The 20,938-nt window shown below is 41.7% G+C and overlaps 1 protein-coding gene across 5 annotated transcripts in view; it reads right to left on the bottom strand.

Moving 5' to 3' along the window:
- The window catches only part of PALLD (palladin, cytoskeletal associated protein), a 524,810-nt gene that overhangs the window by 337,435 nt on the left and 166,437 nt on the right, over positions 1–20,938 (bottom strand). For all 5 annotated transcript variants that reach the window (XM_039326459.1, XM_039326458.1, XM_039326460.1 and 2 more), the window contains 4 exons: positions 13,049–13,227; positions 12,142–12,202; positions 10,601–10,706; positions 4,554–4,628 (listed from right to left, as the gene is read on the bottom strand). In XM_039326459.1, the coding sequence (XP_039182393.1) occupies positions 4,554–4,628; positions 10,601–10,706; positions 12,142–12,202; positions 13,049–13,227 (421 nt within the window). The remainder of the gene's footprint in view (positions 1–4,553; positions 4,629–10,600; positions 10,707–12,141; positions 12,203–13,048; positions 13,228–20,938) is intronic.

Below are 20,938 nucleotides of genomic sequence, written 5' to 3'. Positions count from 1 at the left end.
TGTTGGGCTTATGAGGCAGCGGGTGCAGCCAGAGTCAATTAATTCCCTGACTTCTACTCCCTTGGGCATGCCAGGGGCTAACAGTTCTATTGTCCGGGTAAGGGGCACAATGGGTCCACTTACCAGGGGTTCATCTTTGGAGTTGTCGCTGGATGAGTTGGATGTTCCTCCTGTGTTGGTTGGAGTTCCCTTTCTTAATTGGGCTGAGGTAGGGAATTCAATGACTTCCATGCCTTTTATGGCCATCTCCTTTGGCTTTGCTGGGATCTTCCCTGGTTTTCCAGCTGTAGCTCAGTCAGGCTTTCCGGTAGGGGTGCGTGAGCAGCATTCAGGGGCACAGTGTCCCTCTTTCCCACATTTGAAACATTCTGAGGTTCTCTTAGTAGTTGATGGTTGCTTTGCTGATTCGCGGGTTGGCTCCAATGGCGACTTCCCCCACGATCTCTCCCTTTGGCGTTGTCTCTTGGCCAGGTCGATCTCTGCTTCTTCAGCAAGCATGTACCAGTCTTGCAACTGATGAGGGTCTCCCCAAGGGAGGCAGGCATCGTAGAGGTTGTAGTTTAACCCATCTTTTTTAAAAAAAGTTTTTTATTTATAATACAATTTAAAAAAGAAAGAAAACATTGGACATGATGTAACATTCCAGTTTGAACATTTCTATCAAATTATTTCTCCTCTTAAATTCAATTCTTTATTTCTATAAATATATATAAACTTTTTATACAATACTAAATACATTTTCTCTGTTTGCTAACCTAAGAATATATATATTTCCATCTTATCACTAATCCATAACCCCAACAGTCCTCCTCAATTCCCACTAATGGTACAATTTATCCCAGATTTCAAAATATTCTGATCCACTTTTATCTTTCAATTCCATCGTAAGCCTGTCCATTTCAGCACAAGATAGTATTTTATGCAGTATCTCTTCATCTGTGGGAGTTTCTTTGTTTTTCCATTTTTGTGCAAAAGCCAGTCTAGCAGCAGTCAAGATGTGCAACATCAGATAGACTATTCCCTTATCATATTTATCTGTGGTTATACGCAATAAAAAGAGTTCAGGTTTTAGCTCTATCTCCAACATTAATATTTCTTTCAACCATTTTCTTATCCTATTCCAATAATCATGGGCTTTAGGACATTCCCACCACATGTGATAATAGGTCCCTATTGCTATTTTATATTTCCAACATATAGGTGAAAGATTTGGACCCATTTTGGCTAACCTTGTGGGTGGGAAATGCCATCTGTAAAACATCTTATAAAGGTTTTCCTTATAAGAAGTGGCTAAAGTGAGTTTCCTGTTTCTTTCCCACAATTCTTGCCAAATATGTAAATCAATATTAAAGCCGAAATCCGTACTCCACATTAACATAGTTTCCTTGACCTGCTCTTCAAACATTGCCTGGTCTAGAAGGTAGTGATATATTCTTTTAATCATTTTATCTTCGGTTCCTAATAATATTTTATCTAACTCTGTCGATTCTGTTTTTATACCCCAATCTTTTTTTATCTTTCCTATATCTTGATTGCAATTGGAGATATGCCCACCATTCCAGTTCTATCCCTTCTTCTTGAAGATTTTTCCTTGATTTCAATTCTCCTCTCTCTAATATATTTTTATATGTTATTACTTTCCCTAGTTGTATGAACATTGGATATATGTGCATTTCCAAAGTTGAAATCCAATTAGGAATTTGCATATAATCCATCCTTGAAGTGGCTGAGCAGAATGTCCTCTGGCCAATTCAGCTTGTTGGCCAGGGCCCAGAACTCCTGGGTGTATTCTGCCACTGGTCATCTTTCCTGTTTCACCATTTTTATTCACTCCTGTGCTTTCCGGTCAGCTAATGGGTCTTCAAAACGATGCCTGAGGGAAGCCATGAATTGACTGAAATTTAGGAGCTCTGGTGCATCTGCATCATGGAGGTCTACGACCCAGTCTGCTGCAATGCCATCCAGGGCTGCTTGTACAATGCAGACCCTGGCTCGGTCACTGGGGATGTCGCGGCCATATTCCTCCATGTAATTTAGTAGCTGGGTCAGGAAGAATCCCAGGCACTGTGACTTCCCACAGTACTTTACATCCAGCAGTGGGAACTTCTGGATGGATCGGTGCCTCTTCTTCTGCTTGTGTCGTTTCCCCTCTCTGTCTGCAGTGGCTGCTTGATGAGTTTTGTTGTTACCTTCAGAGGGGTCTGGGACCTCGGGTTTGGCTTGCCCTTCGTTGGCTCTCTTGGTGGATCCCAGGCAAATGGTGCCCCAGTATGGTTCAATTTTCTCTTCGTTCATGGAGTCGAGTGCTATTTTCATCATGCTGATTGCCTGTTCCAATAATTGGCTGGAGTACATGGGTTGATCTTCCTTGTCTTCACTAAAATAGAGGGACTTCTCCATCTCCACCTTCCAGCCTGGCTGGTGACTGCTCCATCTGAGTGTCACCTTTCTGGCCTTCTTCTCCCAGTCCTCCTTTCTCTCGACGCCCATCGTCCACCTGGGCTTGTGGCGGCATTCTGTGATCATCTCCTCTTCTGAAGAGCTGGAGGATCTGGAGATGGAGTATTTGCAGGGGTCTGCAAAGCTCCCCCCCCCTTGCAGGCTCCTCTCTTTCTATTCCATTATCTGACATGATTTGCCAAGTCCCCCAGTAGGGGTCTTTCTTCCGGGTTGACTGTTACTGCAGATCCTGTCTCATGTCAAAGTTCACTTCAAAACCTCATCCTAAGAAAGCAGAACTCATGGAAGCAATTTCTTCCAAAAGGAACTTTTATTAGGAAAAGCTGATAGCAGGTATAATAGCCAGGATCTGAGGATTTCCCACTCAGATCAATAGGTTAAAAGAGTCCCAAACAAACCCCACCCCAATAGCTCATCTGGTCTATTCAAGCGGGCCAATCCCAAGGTGTTAAGTCCGTTGTGGGAAAGGGCTGATAACGTCAGTCTGTCTCAGGCTTGTAGAGAGGTTTGTTGGGCCTTCACACCTTCCCTTCTGAAACAGAAGATAAGCCAGATAGCCGGAGGCACATTCCTTTCTCCCCCCTTTCAAGCTGACATCAAGGGAAGACAGTTCAAAGAGCAAGAATTCAGAAACAGCGGAAGTTACATTGTAGCGATAGAGAGAAACAAAGAGGCAGCTCTCAGTGTCTTCCCCCCTCCCTTCCAAGAGTATGGCAGAACCCAGAATAATAGAAGAACTAGAAGTAGAAAGAGCCCCCTTAAACAATATGGGTTCTGACACAAGCATTACTTTATAACAATGTATGCTTCTAGACAATGCTTTTTGCTATGGAATTGATGTACTTCCTTTATGAAACTTTATAGGAGATCCAAAACAACTGTCATCTACCATATGCAACTGTTGAGCTTTTGAGGGAGATCAGGTCTATAAACAGAGTTACACCATAGAGTATACTATAAAGTTATAATATATAATAGCAGATTCTTAAAAGCCTCATGAAAATTCTTTCCCTTCCCCATTGCTCTTATACTGAGAGAATTAAGGGAAAGCAATGTTGAAGTTTTTCCACATTTTCTCCAGTCTAAAGCTGATGAATGGTAGCTCAATTCCTTCTTCAAGGCCATCTGTATACTAGTCTACGCCAACCTGCATGTGTTTTCCAACATGTTTTCCACCTTTGACTTTATCATTCAAAAAAAAATATTATGAAAAAACATGTTATCTGTATAGCACCTTATTCAATGGTAGCAATTATTTTGTTATGTACTTATGCACTATATTTTCAAAAACATGCAAAAAAGGTAATTTGGAAAATAAAAAGTGAATGGAATAACTTGTAGAAACTTTAAATTTTCTGACTTTCTGTTTTATTTTTTATTTATTTTTCACATTTTTGAATCATCAATCTCTCTCAGAGAGGAACTATACATGGTGTACAATAGAACGTTAATAAAACAGCATGTAAAAATTAAAAATATAGAAGGAAGCGAGGAAGATAAAATACTGTTAAAATTAGTTTAAAAGATGAAGAGTGATAGTTATGGAGTGACTTGAATCCTAAAACCTTCACATTTTTCACCTCAATCTCTTAAGGTCCAGAAACCATTTTGCAGCCTAATTTAGGGATTTCTTTTTCAGGGTTTGTGGAATATTTAAGGGTGTGGTTTAGGGTATTTTATCTTCCACCTTTGTTCCAGCTCTTAATTTTGTGGGGAAAAAATGTACCACATATCAAAATTGCATCTAAAAGTGTACCAAATTTTATCATATTCAGTTGCCAAAACCTGAGATGCTAGAACACTGCATGCAGTTCAAGACTAGACTATTCCACCTTATAAAGTGCAAGCAGTGGAAGCTAACATTACAGAAACAGTATTTCTAAAAAAAATCCCAATATTTCTTTCCATAGTATAAATCATCCTTTTAAGCCAGTTGCCTTCCAGAAATGCCCTAATTCCTAAATATGCTCCTAGTACCCCATTGGGAAAATTGGCAGACAAAAAAAAATCACTATTTGTTTACCACACTTATAAACTTTAAATTATCCATAGTCACATGGTTTCAGGAGGAAATATTGGTAGAGAAAACAGACCTTTGTAAAAATAGGTGTAGCATGAATATGTTTTGATCCATCTAATTTGCAGAGATGTGAAGTAGGACTTTGAATCTGTAAAAAACATCATGTGCAGACATTTTTAAAGCATATCTGCACCATTAATAATATAAAGTGCAATTCTCAATGAATTTAGCATAAATGTATTAAAATTAGTATTTCAGACTGGACTCATAAAGATATATTTATGTGATTAAGCAATGACACCGAATTATCAGCTGATATATCACTTTCAAAAGTGTTCCTAGCTTTTAACACTTTGATAAATATAATAACCAATCCTAATTTATATGCATGTCACTAAAAATATAATTCCATGAAATCTATGTGGTTCCTGATTTACATGCTCTAAGACCATTAACAATAATATTAACTGCAACTTTTACAACATTATACACCATAGTTTGGGAAAGTCTGAACAAATACTGAAATCATGATCCCTGGAAAAAGAAAGATGAGAGAGATAAATGTCACACTCAGGATCTTATGACAAAGAACAGCTTCTGTATTACTTTAAATAACTGCATTATATGCTTCTTTGAAGCTCCAGCTACATTAGCACTGATGTCCAGAACAGTTACGCTAGTATGAACAGGTGCTATATTGCAGTTTTTCTCAACTATGATCTGGAATTGTGAAGGAGGAGCACAGTAGATCTCTGGCTGCTCAAATGTTAAATGAGTCTATATGGTGACCATAACTGAATGTAGTGGCTTAATTTTCTAAAACAGGCTTTTGAAAAGAAATACATTTTGAATGTGAAGAAAGCAATGAACGTAAAGAACATGGAAAATATATGCTTGAAGAAGACACCTGCATGTTAAGAAAATGAAGACAATGTACAAAAGTGATTATTTTAAATTATATGGTCCTCAATCTTTGGGGAAGTCTGTGTATTCATCATATAAATGATCAAGCTCTTCAGGAAATGTCAGGAAATGAGAAGCACTGATTCATGGATATATTTGCAAAAAAACCCATATCTAATTCTGTACACCTAATGAATGCATCTATAATAAATTTCCCACAAAAAGCTTAATTTTTAGTTTTGTAGAATCAGTCTATGAATGCAAATACCCAAATGCAAGTACAGGTAGTCCTTGACTTATGACAACTGAGCCCAAAATTTCTGTTGCTAAGTGAAATATTTGTTAAATGAGTTTTGCCCCATTCTACAACCTTCTTGCCACAGTTGTTAAGTCAATCAGTGTAGTTAAGTTAGTAATATGGTTGTTAAGTAAATCTGGCCTCGCCATTGACTTTGCTTGTCAAAAGGTCATAAAAAGTAATCACATGACCCCAGGACACTGCAAGTGTCATAAATGAATCAGTTGCCAAATATCTGAATTTTGGTCATGTGACCATGGGGATGCTGCAACAGTCGTAAATGTGAAAAATAGTCATAAGTCACTTTTTTCAGTGTTGTAACTTTGAATAGTCACTGAACGAACTTTTGTAAGTTGAGGACTACCTGTAGTCTGCCATGTTCCCTTAAAAAATTCTTTATATCTTAATGCTATCACACCTGAATCTTGTACAGAAAGGTGAGCAAGGACACTTCATAAAATAAATGCACCAAGAATAGAAGAATCCAAGGCAGAAAAGAAGGAAAGCTCTTATAGTTGCAGGATGTATATCTACATGTTATTATTAATTTAATAATAATTTAATTAATTCTCCAGTTCTGTAGAAGATCTGTATGAAGCAATGCCAGAGGCAATCGCTTGGATAGCTGAATTGGACATCCAGTTATGAGGTCACTGCCATGCCCCCAGAGATGTTTTACTTACAATTACATGGACTGTGTGTGTATGTATATGTATATGTATACGTATACGTATACGTATACGTATACGTGTGTGTGTCTGTGTGTGTGTGTGTGTGTGTGTGTGTATATATATATATATTTCGGAGGTTTTCGCGGGTGTTTGTATGTAGGTCTTTGGTTATTCGGGTTTTCTCTCGTATCAAATTGGAAGTGTCTTGGTGACGTTTCGACGAAGTCTCATTCGTCATCTTCAGGCTGGTGTTTTCGGCTTCATGCTTCTAGGAGCAATGTGTGATCGTAGCTGTTTCTTCCTTTTAATTGCCAGTGGGGGTATGAACTGATTGGATGAGAGCTTGGCTGTGTTCTGATTGGATGGAGGTGTGTTCTGATTGGTTAGGAGCTTGGCTGTGCTCTAATTGGATGGGGGGTTGGCTGTGCTCTGATTGGATAGGGGGTTGGTTCTGCTCTGATTGGTTGGGGAGTGTTCTCTTTGGGTGGGGGCTTTGTTGTGCTCAGGTTAGTCTGAGTTGCATGGGGAATGTGAGATGGTGAGCTGCATTGCTATTGTTTGGCTTCGCGTTCATGGTCATGCCTCATCTTCATGGTGGGTGTCAGTTTGCTTCATGTATGGATTGGAGGGGTTTAAAGTGGCTAATGATGCAGCTATGGTCTGGCTTCTGGTTTGTGGTCATGCCTCATCCTCGGTGTGGGTTTGGGTTTGCTTTTTGCGTGGACGTGTGGTGGTGACATCCTGTGTGGCTTTTGTGAGTGTGGGTCTGGTGTCATTCTTTGTGTTAGGGACTCGTTTGTCAATAAGGGCGGGTTTCCAAATGGCTGGTAGGCGGGAGGTGTCATCTCGTTTGTTCATGCTGTGTGGGCATTTTTCTATCTCAATGGCTTCTCTGATTATTCTGTTATTAAAGTGTTCAGTTTTGGCGATAGTTCTGGTCTTTTTAAAGTCAATTTCATGTCCTATGATTTTAAGGTGTTGGACCAGGGAAGAAGTTGGTTCTTCAATGTGTGCACTTATTCTTCTGTTGGTTTGTCCGATGTATATGGTGGGACAAGTGGTGCATGGGATTTCGTATACTCTTTGATTTTCTAATTCAATTTTATCTTTGGGGTTTCTTAGGATGGTGGATATTTTTCGGTTTGTGCAGAATGCTGTCTTAATGTTGTGTTTGTGGAGGATCCTACTGATTCTGCCTTTTATGTAAGGGAGGAGGGCTTTGCCGTTTTCTTGTTCTCTGTCTTGGGTTTTAGTGGGGGTTTCTTTTTGGATTAGTTTGGTAATCTTATTTCTTTGGAATCCATTGGATGTAAGTACATTAATGAGAGTGTGTAGTTTGGTTTTTAGGTGTTGTTCATCAGCTAAGCGTTTTGTTCTAGAGATGAGTGTCTTGGCTACGGAGTTGATCTGTGCTGGGTTGTGGTGTGAGAGAGCATACAGATAGCGGTTTGTGTGTGTTTTCTTCTGGTAGATGGTGTGTCCTAGGGAGCCATTGGATTTCTTGTAGACTAAGACAGGTGGGGATGTGTTTGGGAGCGACTGCAAAGTTGAATCCTTTGGAAAGGACATTGGTTTCGGCCTTGGTGAGGATCCTATCTGAGATGTTATGCACTGTTTGTTTCATCTTCACCAAAGCCGAAACCAATGTCCTTTCCAAAGGATTCAACTTTGCAGTCACTCCCAAACACATCCCCACTGAAACCATTATATGCGGAGTTGAAACTAGCCTGACCAAAATCAACCCCGATGATGCGAACAGAATCAGACTCGAAATCACCAACATCCTCTGTACCAGCAAACCACCCATAAGCAACTTACCCAAAGAGGAACAGACAGCACTACTTAACCTGAAAGAAGACACTAGCATAATAATCTTACCAGCAGACAAAGGCAATGCCACGGTGGTTATGAACACATCTGACTATCAAACCAAATTAACCAACCTACTCCAAGACTCTACATACAAACCCCTAAACACAGATCCCACCACCTACCTGGAAAAAACCACCAGATCTAAAATAAAAGCCTCCCCCATTAACAAAGAGATCCAGCAAAGAATCATTCCCAGAGAGAAATCATCCAGATGCCCTAAGCTCTACAGTCTCCCCAAGATACATAAAGAAGGAACCCCACTAAGACCCATAGTCAGCTCCATAGGCTCACCTCTACAAAACCTATCCAAATTTCTCGCCAAACAACTACAGCCCTATGCAGAATCCATCACCTCACACGTAAAAAACTCATTCCATTTCTTAGAGATCATAAAGAAACAAAACTTACAGCCCAGCGACCTACTTGTGAGCTTCGATGTCATATTCCTCTTCACCCAAGTGCCAATCAAAGAAGCCTTGACAGCTATCCAAAACAAATATAACCCCCCCAAACACATCCTAGATCTGACCAACCACTGCATATGCAACAAATACTTCATCTATAACAGACAAAAATACAAACAAATAGAAGAAGCACCCATGGGATCACCCCTCTCACCTGTCATTGCAAACCTCTACATGGAACACTTTGAAACGCAAGCTCTAGAAAAATCTGAACACAAACCCAAACTCTGGCTCAGATATGTAGACGACACCTTCATAATCTGGCCACATGGGAAAGAAAAACTGGACAACTTCCTCATACACCTCAACAGCCTACACCCCAAAATACAGTTCACCATGGAAACAGAAGCTAATAACCAACTTCCCTTCCTGGATGTCTTAGTCTACAAGAAATCCAATGGCTCCCTAGGACACACCATCTACCAGAAGAAAACACACACAAACCGCTATCTGCATGCTCTCTCACACCACCACCCAGCACAGATCAACTCCGTAGCCAAGACACTCATCTCTAGAACAAAACGCTTAGCTGATGAACAACACCTAAAAACCGAACTACACACTCTCACTAATGTACTTACATCCAATGGATTCCAAAGAAATAAGATTACCAAACTAATCCAAAAAGAAACCCCCACTAAAACCCAAGACAGAGAACAAGAAAACGGCAAAGCCCTCCTCCCTTACATAAAAGGCAGAATCAGTAGGATCCTCCACAAACACAACATTAAGACAGCATTCTGCACAAACCGAAAAATATCCACCATCCTAAGAAACCCCAAAGATAAAATTGAATTAGAAAATCAAGGAGTATACGAAATCCCATGCACCACTTGTCCCACCATATACATCGGACAAACCAACAGAAGAATAAGTGCACACATTGAAGAACATAAGAACTCAGTCAAAAAAGAGGAACCAACTTCTTCCCTGGTCCAACACCTTAAAATCATAGGACATGAAATTGACTTTAAAAAGACCAGAACTATCGCCAGAACTGAACACTTTAATAACAGAATAATCAGAGAAGCCATTGAGATAGAAAAATGCCCACACAGCATGAACAAACGAGATGACACCTCCCACTTACCAGCCATTTGGAAACCCGCCCTTATTGACAAACGAGTCCCTAACACAAAGAATGACACCAGACCCACACTCACAAAAGCCACACAGGATGTCACCACCACACGTCCACGCAAAAAGCAAACCCAAACCCACACCGAGGATGAGGCATGACCACAAACCAGAAGCCAGACCATAGCTGCATCATTAGCCACTTTAAACCCCTCCAATCCATACATGAAGCAAACTGACACCCACCATGAAGATGAGGCACGACCATGAACGCGAAGCCAAACAATAGCAATGCAGCTCACCATCTCACATTCCCCATGCAACTCAGACTAACCTGAGCACAACAAAGCCCCCACCCAAAGAGAACACTCCCCCAACCAATCAGAGCACAGCCAACCCCCCATCCAATCAGAGCACAACCAACCTCACATCCAATTAGAGCACAGCCAAGCTCCTAACCAATCAGAACACACCTCCATCCAATCAGAACACAGCCAAGCTCTCATCCAATCAGTTCATAACCCCACTGGCAGTTAAAAGGAAGAAACAGCTACGATCACACATTGCTCCTAGAAGCATGAAGCCGAAAACACCAGCCTGAAGATGACGAATGAGACTTCATCGAAACATCGCCAAGACACTTCCAATTTGACGCGGGAGAAAACCCGAAGAACCAAAGACCTACATATACATACATACATACATACATACATACATACATACATATATACACACACACACACACATACTTCTCTTCTGTCATGCTCTCATCATATGCCAAATAATAATAATGTAATAAACATTTAATGTTCTAAAGTAGCACATACATATATACCTGCTGATTAGGCACAGAGATAGGCTGGATTACTGCTGTAGTAATTCCAGACTTTGGAGCTGACAATCCAATTGTTAAGGAAACAGAAGTGCTTTTTTTCTGAGCCCTGGATAAATGGACAAATCAAAGCACAGAGAGATAGGTCACTTAGCGTACACATAAAATGCTTCCCATTTCATGAACTAGAACACTGTAGAGCCTTTTCTAATGACTAATTCAATCGCTATGTTCCACACTAACTTTCTACTGTGTTACTTATTCAGTAGTTATGTGGTAGGGAATAGGTATTAACATACACTAACTTAAATTTAAGTAATCACTGACATCAGGAAACTTTGTAGAACATCCTCAGAGTTCTAACAATTTGTTTTCTCTGAGTACGCATCCAACCTCAATTGTTTATTCTTTCTGCTCTTAGCAATTGGGGGGAAAAACATATTAATTAATTAATATTAAAAATTGCTCCAAGCTGAGCAAATTGATGTAATTATACACAGAGTAAAGTAATTATACACGTCTTAGAGTATTTTTTTCTTTTAAGCTGATTTCTCAAATCTTCAACTTTTTTGTTAATTTTTTTTTTAAAATAGCCATTCCACATTTGGACTGTTATATTTTTGTTCTAAGTCATATGAAGATTGTGGATGTAGATCTTTTCCTTAGTAAATTGGCTGTCAAAAATTCAAATTAAAGAAGGCATTCTCATCATCGCAGTATCCCATATCTACGCAATCCAATTCAGAAGTAGTGCTCGCACTGTTCTACTGGATAAATGTGATAACTTTTTGTATGCCAAGCTCCTTAAATCAGCTGAATTACTTAATATAAGACATTCTGATTAGGGACTTGTTTAGCTACATTTTAGCTACATTTTCCATTGTCTATGTCTTCAATAAGTAGAAAACTGCAACTTAATATGTTTCCAGTGCAGCAATTACACTCTAACACTAATATTTCCCCATCAAATTCTTTGTATTTTAGGAATTATTTCTGATTTTTACATAAACAACAATTATACATTACAACAAAGATAATTTTACTGATATGCTTGGAATACATCTTGGAAATGTGAAATAATTAGCCTTCATGAGTTTTTAATCACATCAAAGGAAGAAGGGAAAAACTTCTTAAAGTTTTTACTAAACATTTCCAAATGTTTATTATTGGTACTTAATTTCAGAAATAGAAGAACCAAGTATTTAACTGAAACAAATGCATAAAAGTCCACAGAGATGTCTATATATAGAGGGTATATAACTGTATGAAGCCTAATTACTTTAAAAACCTCATCTAAAAAGCCCAGCTGATATAGGCTTTTAAAATATAGACTCAGATCAAAATCAACCCTGTAGTCGTCCTACGGTCAAAGTTCAATCCAATTCATCAACAGCATTTGATTGTTGATTAACAGTAGTTAATTCTTGCCCTACATAAAGTGATTACAGAAGGAAAATGTGAAGCAGAACAGCTTAGTAATTATCATTTTAGATGGCCATAGAAACATTAAACACAAGACAGTTGGTTTTGTTCTGTAAACTCACTGGGGCATGGCTCCAGATTTTGTTTTGAAATGTTCACTATCAGAATCAGAGGAACTGGCACCTGCAAAAAGTAGGAAATGGAATCATTAGTGATAATATCAGCTGCATGTTTATAAACAGAATATTTAAGAAAATCTTCATGATTTCAGTATTACTGAAATTTCCATGTACTTTGGTGCTCACCAGTCTTCTCCCATCCAATTATTTTAATTTAAAGATTTTAATATTAAGCAACATGAAAAGAAATTAGCATTCTGTAAAGCTAGAATATGTGTTTGGTTTGTTGAATTCCTTACAAAATCTATCTACTTTCTTGGAAAACAAAAATGATAGTGTCCTTATCTTAGTGCTTTGTACATGTGCCCACAGTTGAGAAGATGACAAATTGGTAACTGACACAGATATGGATGATGGGATGGAACCAGTTTGCCAGAAAATGTTACTTTGTGTCAGGCCATGTTATGAATGGGAAAGCCTTCATGAGAACTATACTGCTTAGTACACTTTGAAAATATCAAATCCAACTCTCTGCCACTACAGACATGACTACACCATCATTGTCACAATCATCCTCCAGCAATTCTTGGACCTCAAAAATAAACAGGGTACCCTCCTATGGAAAACAGGTTGTTTGCCCTGTTTTACAACATTTCAGTTTTTGTTTAAAAAAACAGTATTCAAAAGTATAACTTGTTGAACAAATATAATTAAGAATAGAAGAACTGCTATATATAGCAGAATTATAACAATTAACATTAGGCTTTTTAATCACTGTAGACACTGAAAATTTAGATATCCATATTCAAATTGTAGTCACACAAACTTGTGAAAGCTAGAACTGTTGTTATAAATATGGTAGTAGAAACAGAACCCAATGCATGACATTTTTATTGCCATTTCTTCTTACCTTCAACAAATAATTCTGCTGAAGAAGAACTAGAGCCAAGGGAATTGGAGGCCAGGCAACAGTAGCGCCCTGTGTCGTCTTCAAAAGCTTCTGCTATAATGAGTGTCTGGAATCCTCCACTTTCAGAACAGATTTGAATATCAGGAGAATTTTGTAGTTCTTTACCTTCACAGAACCACCTTTGATCAACATTCAGTGCACAATGAGAGACAAAGAAAAGAGTCATTACCAATATTGATAATAAAAGTACTACAAACCAGCAACAGACCTCTACATGAGACTCTACTGTTGGTCATTAGATACTGGCATTTGAATTGTTACAAAGTTAGAATCATTTGCAGACTTCTCTGGAAACTGATATTTTTATGCATTTAGAGCATTACTTGCTAGTTGGCAGGCATAGTAGTTAGGGTGTTGTTAAGAGTTGTTCATTAGCTTTGCTTTGTAATAGCACTGATCAATAATCTCACATGAAGAAAGCCTTTCTAAGACAGAAATAGACATGCAGGGATCCTCTAGGTAATTTCCAGCATAGTTTCCACAATTCTTTGCCACTGGCCTTGCTGACTGGGAATGAATGGACATTCAAAACATCTTTAAGACATGTTGCTTGCTGTTCCAATAGCCTACAGGCATTCAATGAAACAACTGATGAGAGCTATAAGGCTATGTTTGTAGGCCCTGCAAGACAAGCCTTTTAGCAAAAAAACAGATTCCTAAATGCATGCATTGAAAATGAAAGTAAACTCTCCATAGATTTTCCCTTCCCACCCCCAAATGTCACATATTCTTGACATTTGGGACACAAAAGGTAAATAAACTTTCCATGGCTAGATACTTTCAAAAAATGTTGGCATATATCATTTTCAGCATTTTCATGTTTTTACTTGCCATTTTACAACACACCAAATTTATTACTGTAAAAAGTTTAAAGAAAGTTGCAGGAACAATATCAAAATCGAAACCATAATTTATATAGCCATTCAAATCTGTGGGGCTATAACCTCTGCCTTGGGATGTAATAATTCTGGGTGATATTCATGGTAGACAAGCATATCTAGAATGCAACAGAGTTTGGTGTATACTAATGAGTCCAATCAAAGAAACAGCCTTGCCATAAAAGAAAAGTAGTAAAGTGTCTTTCACAAGGATAAAAAACAGTATTTTTTAAATCAGGTTTTAGTGGTGGCAGAGAAATCCATATTTTTTTAGAGAATTTCATAGTGGAATACAGGTATCTTCCCTTATCCCAAATTTCTTATATTGACAAACATTTCATAAGTTTGATGGCTCCCATTCAATAGCCAATGTTTTTTTTTAATTTTCAAAGAGCAAGAATGGCTTTCACACAGTAAAGATGCTGTAAAGATGCCCAAATCATAAAGCAGGTTTAGAAACACAGGACTGAAAACTGAGGATTTGGAAAGGATATTTTTTACATTTTTCCACAGAAATATGTGTACGTATGGATTTGAAGCATTAACTATGCATGCTACTACATTATTTCTTTAATATAATGATGTGAAAAAAATGAAAAGGTTAGAAAGACTAAAGCTATTACCAAACACCTTGCTCCCTTCTAGATAATGTCTCCAGTTTAATAGAACCCATCTGATTATGAAAGCCACCTTTTCCCAGATTGCCCACCTCCTTTCACTCTCAGTATTTTTTTTAAGGTATAGGCACAGGGTTCCAAGCCCCCTCTTTGGTTCTTTTGCAGTAATACAGCTCTGATGGTCACGTCTCTGGTATTGGCTTGAATTACAAAGGGCTCCCCTGGGCAGAGGTGCTTTAGGACCGGTTCAACAGCAAATAGTTTTTTTAAATTCTCAAAAGCAGTTTGAAAGTTCATAGTCCATGCTAGTGGTTGGCCCAATCACAGCTTCTCTCCTCCTTTGCCTATCTTGAGTAATTCTGTAAGGGATAGGGCAATCTAGGCAAAAGAGGGGTTGAATTGACGGTAAAAGTTGGCAAAACCTAGGAAGCTCTGGAGCTGCTTGTGAGTCTTTGGGGGCTACCATTCAATTACAGCTTTCACTTTAGCTGGGTCCATTTCAATGCCTTTATTAGAAATTCTATAGCCAAGATAATCTAATTGGGTCTGGTGAAATTCACATTTTGACAGTTTGACATAAAGCTTGGCATTCAATAGTTTCTTTAACACTTCTCACACCAGTTTTATATGATCAGTCACATTCGTGCTGTATATCAGGATGTCATCAAGATACACCAGAACCTCCTTGTATAAATGGTCATGTAGGACCTCATTAATCAATTGCATGAATATGGCTGGGGCCCCCTGTAGCCCTAATGGCATGACTTTGAACTGATAGCTTCCCATAGGGGCAGTTGAAAGCAGTCTTCCACTCATCTCCCTCCTTTACCCTCACCCGGTAATATGTCTCTCTCAAGTCTAACTTAGTGAAGACACTCCCCTTACCCAGGTGGGTTAGTAAGTCTTTCAGGAGGGGGGGTATTTATTTTCCACACTCATCACGTTCAGACCTTTATAATCCACATAGAGACAAAGAGACCCATCTTTTTTTTTCTTTAAACAACACAGGGGCTCCCACAGCAGACTTGGCCCATTCAATGAACTCCCTCTCTAGGTTTTTGTCCACGTATTGCTGCATTTCCTCCATTTTGAGGGGGGACATAGCATACATTTTGGTCGTGGGAATTTGGCTCCTGGCAACAGTTCAATGGAGCAATCATTGGGTCAATGGGGAGGCAGGGTGTTGCATTCCTTTTCACTAAATGCCTCTGCTAGGTCCTGGTACTTGCTGGGAATGAGTGGCTCGCCTGATGGCGGTGAGGCAGCCACATGCGCTTGCTCGTTGGGTGGGCTAAAGTTTCCTGTAATGTCCATTGAATCAAGGGGGGGCTTGGGCCCTATACGTAGCCTCACAGTTCTCATTTCCTTCTCCCACCAGATAAACGGCTTCCATTTGTCCAACCAAGCTAATTCTAGGATCACAGCCTCAGTCATTTTTGGAGCCACCAGGAAGCGAATGAACTCCCAGTGTTCACCTATAAGCATAGGGGCTCAGTAATTGCGTGACTAAAGTCCCTCTCATCAGAGAGCCATCGGCTTGCTCAAACCTCATGGGTTTGGAGAGGAGCTTTGCTCGTATGCTCATTTTGATGGCAAATGGCAAGCTAATGATGCACCAGGAGCATCCAGAATTGACTATCACTTTTAAATCTACCTGTGTCCCCCTCTTAGGGATTACAAGTTTGGCAGGTAGAGAGAAAGGTGGGACATGTCGACTTACCATCGGGTCATTCATCGTTGCTGTCGAAAGAGGGCAGAGCGGGGGTGGGTCCAGCCTGAGTCCTGGCATCCTCCTGTGTGGGGGATGTGACTTGGGCAACAGGTTCCTGTGTGATCCAGCTGGATTTCTCTTCATTGGCTGTTGGGAAGGTTTCTTTCTCACTTCTGGTCCCGGTCTACTCTGCTGTTGGGGGTAGGGGACTGGACAATTCACTGCTCGCATCGGAAGCACTTGATCAGCAGGCCTGCAGGTGGCCTGGAACTTTCAGCAGCCTCAGCAGTTGGAGGTTTTCAGGGTGGTGGTTGCCGTTTGGGTTGCTCTGGCCTTGACTCGGCTTTAGGTGGGGAAGGCTTCTTATAGCAGGCGAGCTGAACGTCTAGTCTTACTGCTGTCTGGTACCATTCTTTCAGCTGTTCAGATAATGCTCGATAGATGCAGGCCTGAGAGAGGTGATTGTCTCCTTCTTTGAAGTGATGGACGAGGGACTGCTCAGGCCACCTCTCTATCCAACCGGCTATCTTGTGAAACTCTCATACGTACTCTAGAACAGGCCTGCCGGCTTGCTTTATCTTATGGATTTATTCTTCTGTTTTGAGGGCAATGGATGGATCCTCAAACCTTGCTTTCAGTCCTAGAAGGAAGAGATGGGGGTCCTCCAATTTGGGGGCTTGCTCGTTATATAAATTATTCAGCAATTCAGATGCCTCTCCCTCTAAGCTGGATGCAACTACATCGACCATAGTGGCTGGGTCAAGGTAGAGATAGGCCCAGCGGTTCAAATGAGACCGCACTTGGTTGAGAAAAAAATCAGATTCTCTGGGACTCCATCGAAGGTTGCTCTGAAAGGTGGAGCAATCAATGGCTGCTGGGCCCCCCACTGTGGCTGTTGCACCCCCGGTTGCTGTTGGCCCCACCCTGGCAGCTGCCACATTCCCAGTGGTTGTACATTTGGGGGTTGTTGCCACCCCCTGCTGTCATGAGTCTGACTAATGAAACATTTCAAAGAACTTTCAGGCATGGTTTAACCTAAAAAGCCTTTATTAGTGTAAAGGAGTGTCTGCATGGCATGGAGAACGCCAAGATCTGAATTTCCCTTCCTTTGCACATAACATTCCAGGCATTTCCCCTGCCATATTTTGGGGTCAGGATTCACATCTTCCAATTAACATGGAAGGGAAAGATTAACTTTCATTCCCTTCCATGGGCTTTTCTCTCCTCTCTCCTTCTCATCTGAATTAACTCTAAAAGTACCAGACAGTTCTGCATATTTTGTCAAAGCTAGAATTTTCAATATTAGCAGCATTGACATCCAGCCCCTCTTACAAAAAGGACAGATCCTGTAAACAAAACCATATGCTAATAACTAGTTCTCGGTTTGTTGGGGTATTTCGCATGAAACCTTTTGACGAGCCTGTCAGCTTTCACCTCATTGGATTTCACCCAGGTGGCTTCAGACAACGGGTATCTCTTCCATTGTACTAGGTACTGCAATTTCCCTTTAAAAATTCTAGAGTCAAGAATACGTTTCACTTCATAGTGGGTCTGTCCCACAACTACGAGGGGCCCAGGTGCCTTCTTCGGGGGAGGTCTTAAAGTTGCAGGACCCCACTTTTGTTCTTTTGTAGTAACACAGCTCCAACTGCCAGATCACTGGCATTGGCTTGAATCACAAAGGGCTCCCCTGCACAGGGGTGCTTTAGGATCGGTTCAGCAGCAAATACTCTCTTTAAATTCTCAAAAGCTGTTTGACAGCCCATCGTCTAGTGGTTGGCCCGGTCGTGGCTTCCCTCCTCCTTTGCCTGTTTTGAGTAGTTCTGTAAGGGGTAGGGCAATCTTGGCAACAGATTCTTGCATGACCTGGTTGGATTTTTCTCTTGTTAGTCGCTGTGCAGGTTTCTTTCTCGTTGCTGGTTCCAGTCTGCTCTGTGGTAGGGGACTGGACAGGTTGCCGCTCGATGTCCCTCTTGTCCACACCAAAAACACTTATTTGACGAGCCTGCAGGTAGTCTGGGTCTCTCAGCCATTGCAGTAATTGGAAGTTTTCATGGGGGTGATTGCTGTCCAGGTTGCTCTGGCAGCTGCTCAGATTCGGGTGGGGGGGGCTTCTTATAGCAGGCAAGCTGAACGTCTAGCTTCACTACTGCCTGGTATCATTCTTGCAGCTGATCAGGTATGGCTTGATAGATGCAGGCCTGAGAGAGGTGATAGTCTAATCCCTCAATGAAGTGATGGATTAGGGATTGTTCAAGCCACCCCTCTATTCGACCTGCTATCTTGCAAAATTCTCGCAAGTACTCCAGGGCAGGCCTGCCGGCTTGTTTTATTTTGTGGATCTGTTCTCTTGCTTTAAGACCAATAGATGGGTCCTCAAATCTTTCCCTCAGCCCTAGGAGGAAGAGGTGGGGGTCCTCCAATTCGAGGGCTTGCTCATTATATAAATTATTCAGTCATTTGGAAGCTTCCCCCTCTAGGCTGGACGCAATCACATCGACCATGGCTCCTGGGTCTGGTTAGAGATAGGCCCAGCAATTCAAATGAGAACGCACTTGGTTGAGGAAAAAAAACAGCTTCTCTGGGTCCCCATCGAAGGTTGCTCTGAAAAGTGGTGCAATTATAGGCTGTTGGGGCCCCCACTGTGGCTGTTGCTGCTGGCCCCATCCTGCTGCAGATTTATGCCCAGGGGTTGCACGTTCGGGGGCTGTGCCAATCTCCCTGCTGTGGTCGGTCTCCCACCAGCTGCTGATCTCCTGGCTTCTGCACCACCCCAAGCTGTTGCAAGGCCTCTATTAGCTGTGGCAAGCTCAGAAATCGCTGACCATCCATCTGCTGGGGAATCCAATCTACCATTGCTGCAGATGCCTCAGACTGGATTTCCCTCTCTCTTCAGGGATGGGGTCCCTGACAGGGGAAGACAGGATCTGACAGCCTTTCTGATGTGCAATGGGAGGGGTATAGGCTCCTCTCTCCAGGAATTGATTTCTGCTTTTCACCTCTGGGTTTTGAAATCTTTCCAGTGACTCACGCAAAACTTCGTTATCTCTCCATTCTGCTTTTGAAGTCTTTGCTCCCAGCTGAGAGATCTGCCAGAGTTCTTTCTCCCCCGGCTGGCTGGCTGCCGCTCCACTCCCTGGGGAAGCTGCTGCTGCTGTCGTTCCCCTCCCTGGGGAAGCTGATGCTGCTGAGGTGCTGGCCTCAAGCCATCTTTCTCCTTCCATAATGAGATCTTCCCCGAATCTTTGTCAGTCTATCCCCTTTAGATTAGGAATAGTGACCGAGGTCCAGGACCTCTTAATTGGTTTAAAAAGTTTGTGGATCTTGGCATGATGTCATGAGTCTGACTAATGAAACACTTCAAAGAACTTTCAGGCATGGTTTAACCTAAAAAGCCTTTATTAGTGTAAAGGAGTGTCTGCATGGCATGGAGAATGCCAAGATCTGAATTTCCCTTCCTTTGCACATAACATTCCAGGCATTTCCCCTGCCATATTTTGGGGTCAGGATTCACATCTTCCAATTAACATGGAGGGGAAAGATTAACTTCCATTCCCTTCCATGGGCTTTTCTCTCCTCTCTCCTTCTCATCTGAATTAACTCTAAAAGTACCAGACAGTTCTGCATATTTTATCAAAGCAAGAATATTCAATATTAGCAGTGTTGACAGCTGCAGTACCAGCAGCTGTGGCATCCCAAGTTGCCGTAGGTCTCCCAATGGTTGCTGCCTGGGTGGGGGCTGTTGCCACCCCCCTTGCTGCTGATCAGTGGGGAGCTGTGGCATACTCAGTTGCTACAGGCCCAATAGTTGCTGCCTGGTCTGTTGCCATCCCCTCTGCTGCTGGTCTGTAGGGAGCTGTGGCATCCTCAATTGCTGTAGGACCCCCTGCGGCCTCAGAGGGGGTTGTTGCTGGATCCCCATCATTTGCGGGCCCCTCAGCAGTTGCTGTATATTTGGGGGCGGTGACCAACCCGCTTGCTGCAGGCATCCTCCCACCGGTAGCTGGTCTCCTGTCCTCTGCATCACCCCAAGTTGTTGCAAGGCCTCTATTAGTTGCTGCAAACTCAGGGGCTGCTATTGCCTTGGCAGAGACTGCTGACCTCCCACTGTGGAGGCTGTCATATTCCCCATTGCTATAGGGGGCCCAGGCTGGGTGATTGATATGCACACTGGTCTGGGGATTGGCTGTCCCAGCGACTGCCCGGGCCACATCTCGAGGCGGTCGGGGCTTCTGGAGGGGTGGCAACTGGAGCTGTCTCTCTCTGTGGGGCTGGAGGCCCTAGTAGGGGGCTTCAGCGACAAGGATGCTGCCTGATCTGCGAAGGAGGGGCTTGGGGTTCCTCTTGGCAGGAGTTGGTGTCTGCCTGGTCGATCATCCTGATCGCTGGTGTGTGGGGAATGGGAAAGTTGCTCTTCGCTTCTCATTTCTAGCTCCTTGAACTTTTCCACTAACTTCTCCACTGACTGACTATGAGCTGTGGATAGGTATTTCCACTCACCTGAGTCCTCAATGGGAGACAATTTGGTAGTTCTCCACCGATCTGGGGAACCCAACATGCGGGAATCCCTTCGTGGTAGCTCAACCTCACCTGCCTCTGAAGCACTTGAGGATGGCAAGGCCAT

Source organism: Crotalus tigris, unplaced genomic scaffold (genome assembly GCF_016545835.1).
Source record: "Crotalus tigris isolate CLP2741 ecotype Arizona unplaced genomic scaffold, ASM1654583v1 scf7180000024341.3516292, whole genome shotgun sequence".
NCBI classification, from domain to species: Eukaryota; Metazoa; Chordata; class Lepidosauria; order Squamata; family Viperidae; genus Crotalus; species Crotalus tigris.
The sequence above is the reverse complement of the archived record's forward strand: the minus strand, read 5'-3'. Positions and strand labels throughout refer to the sequence as shown.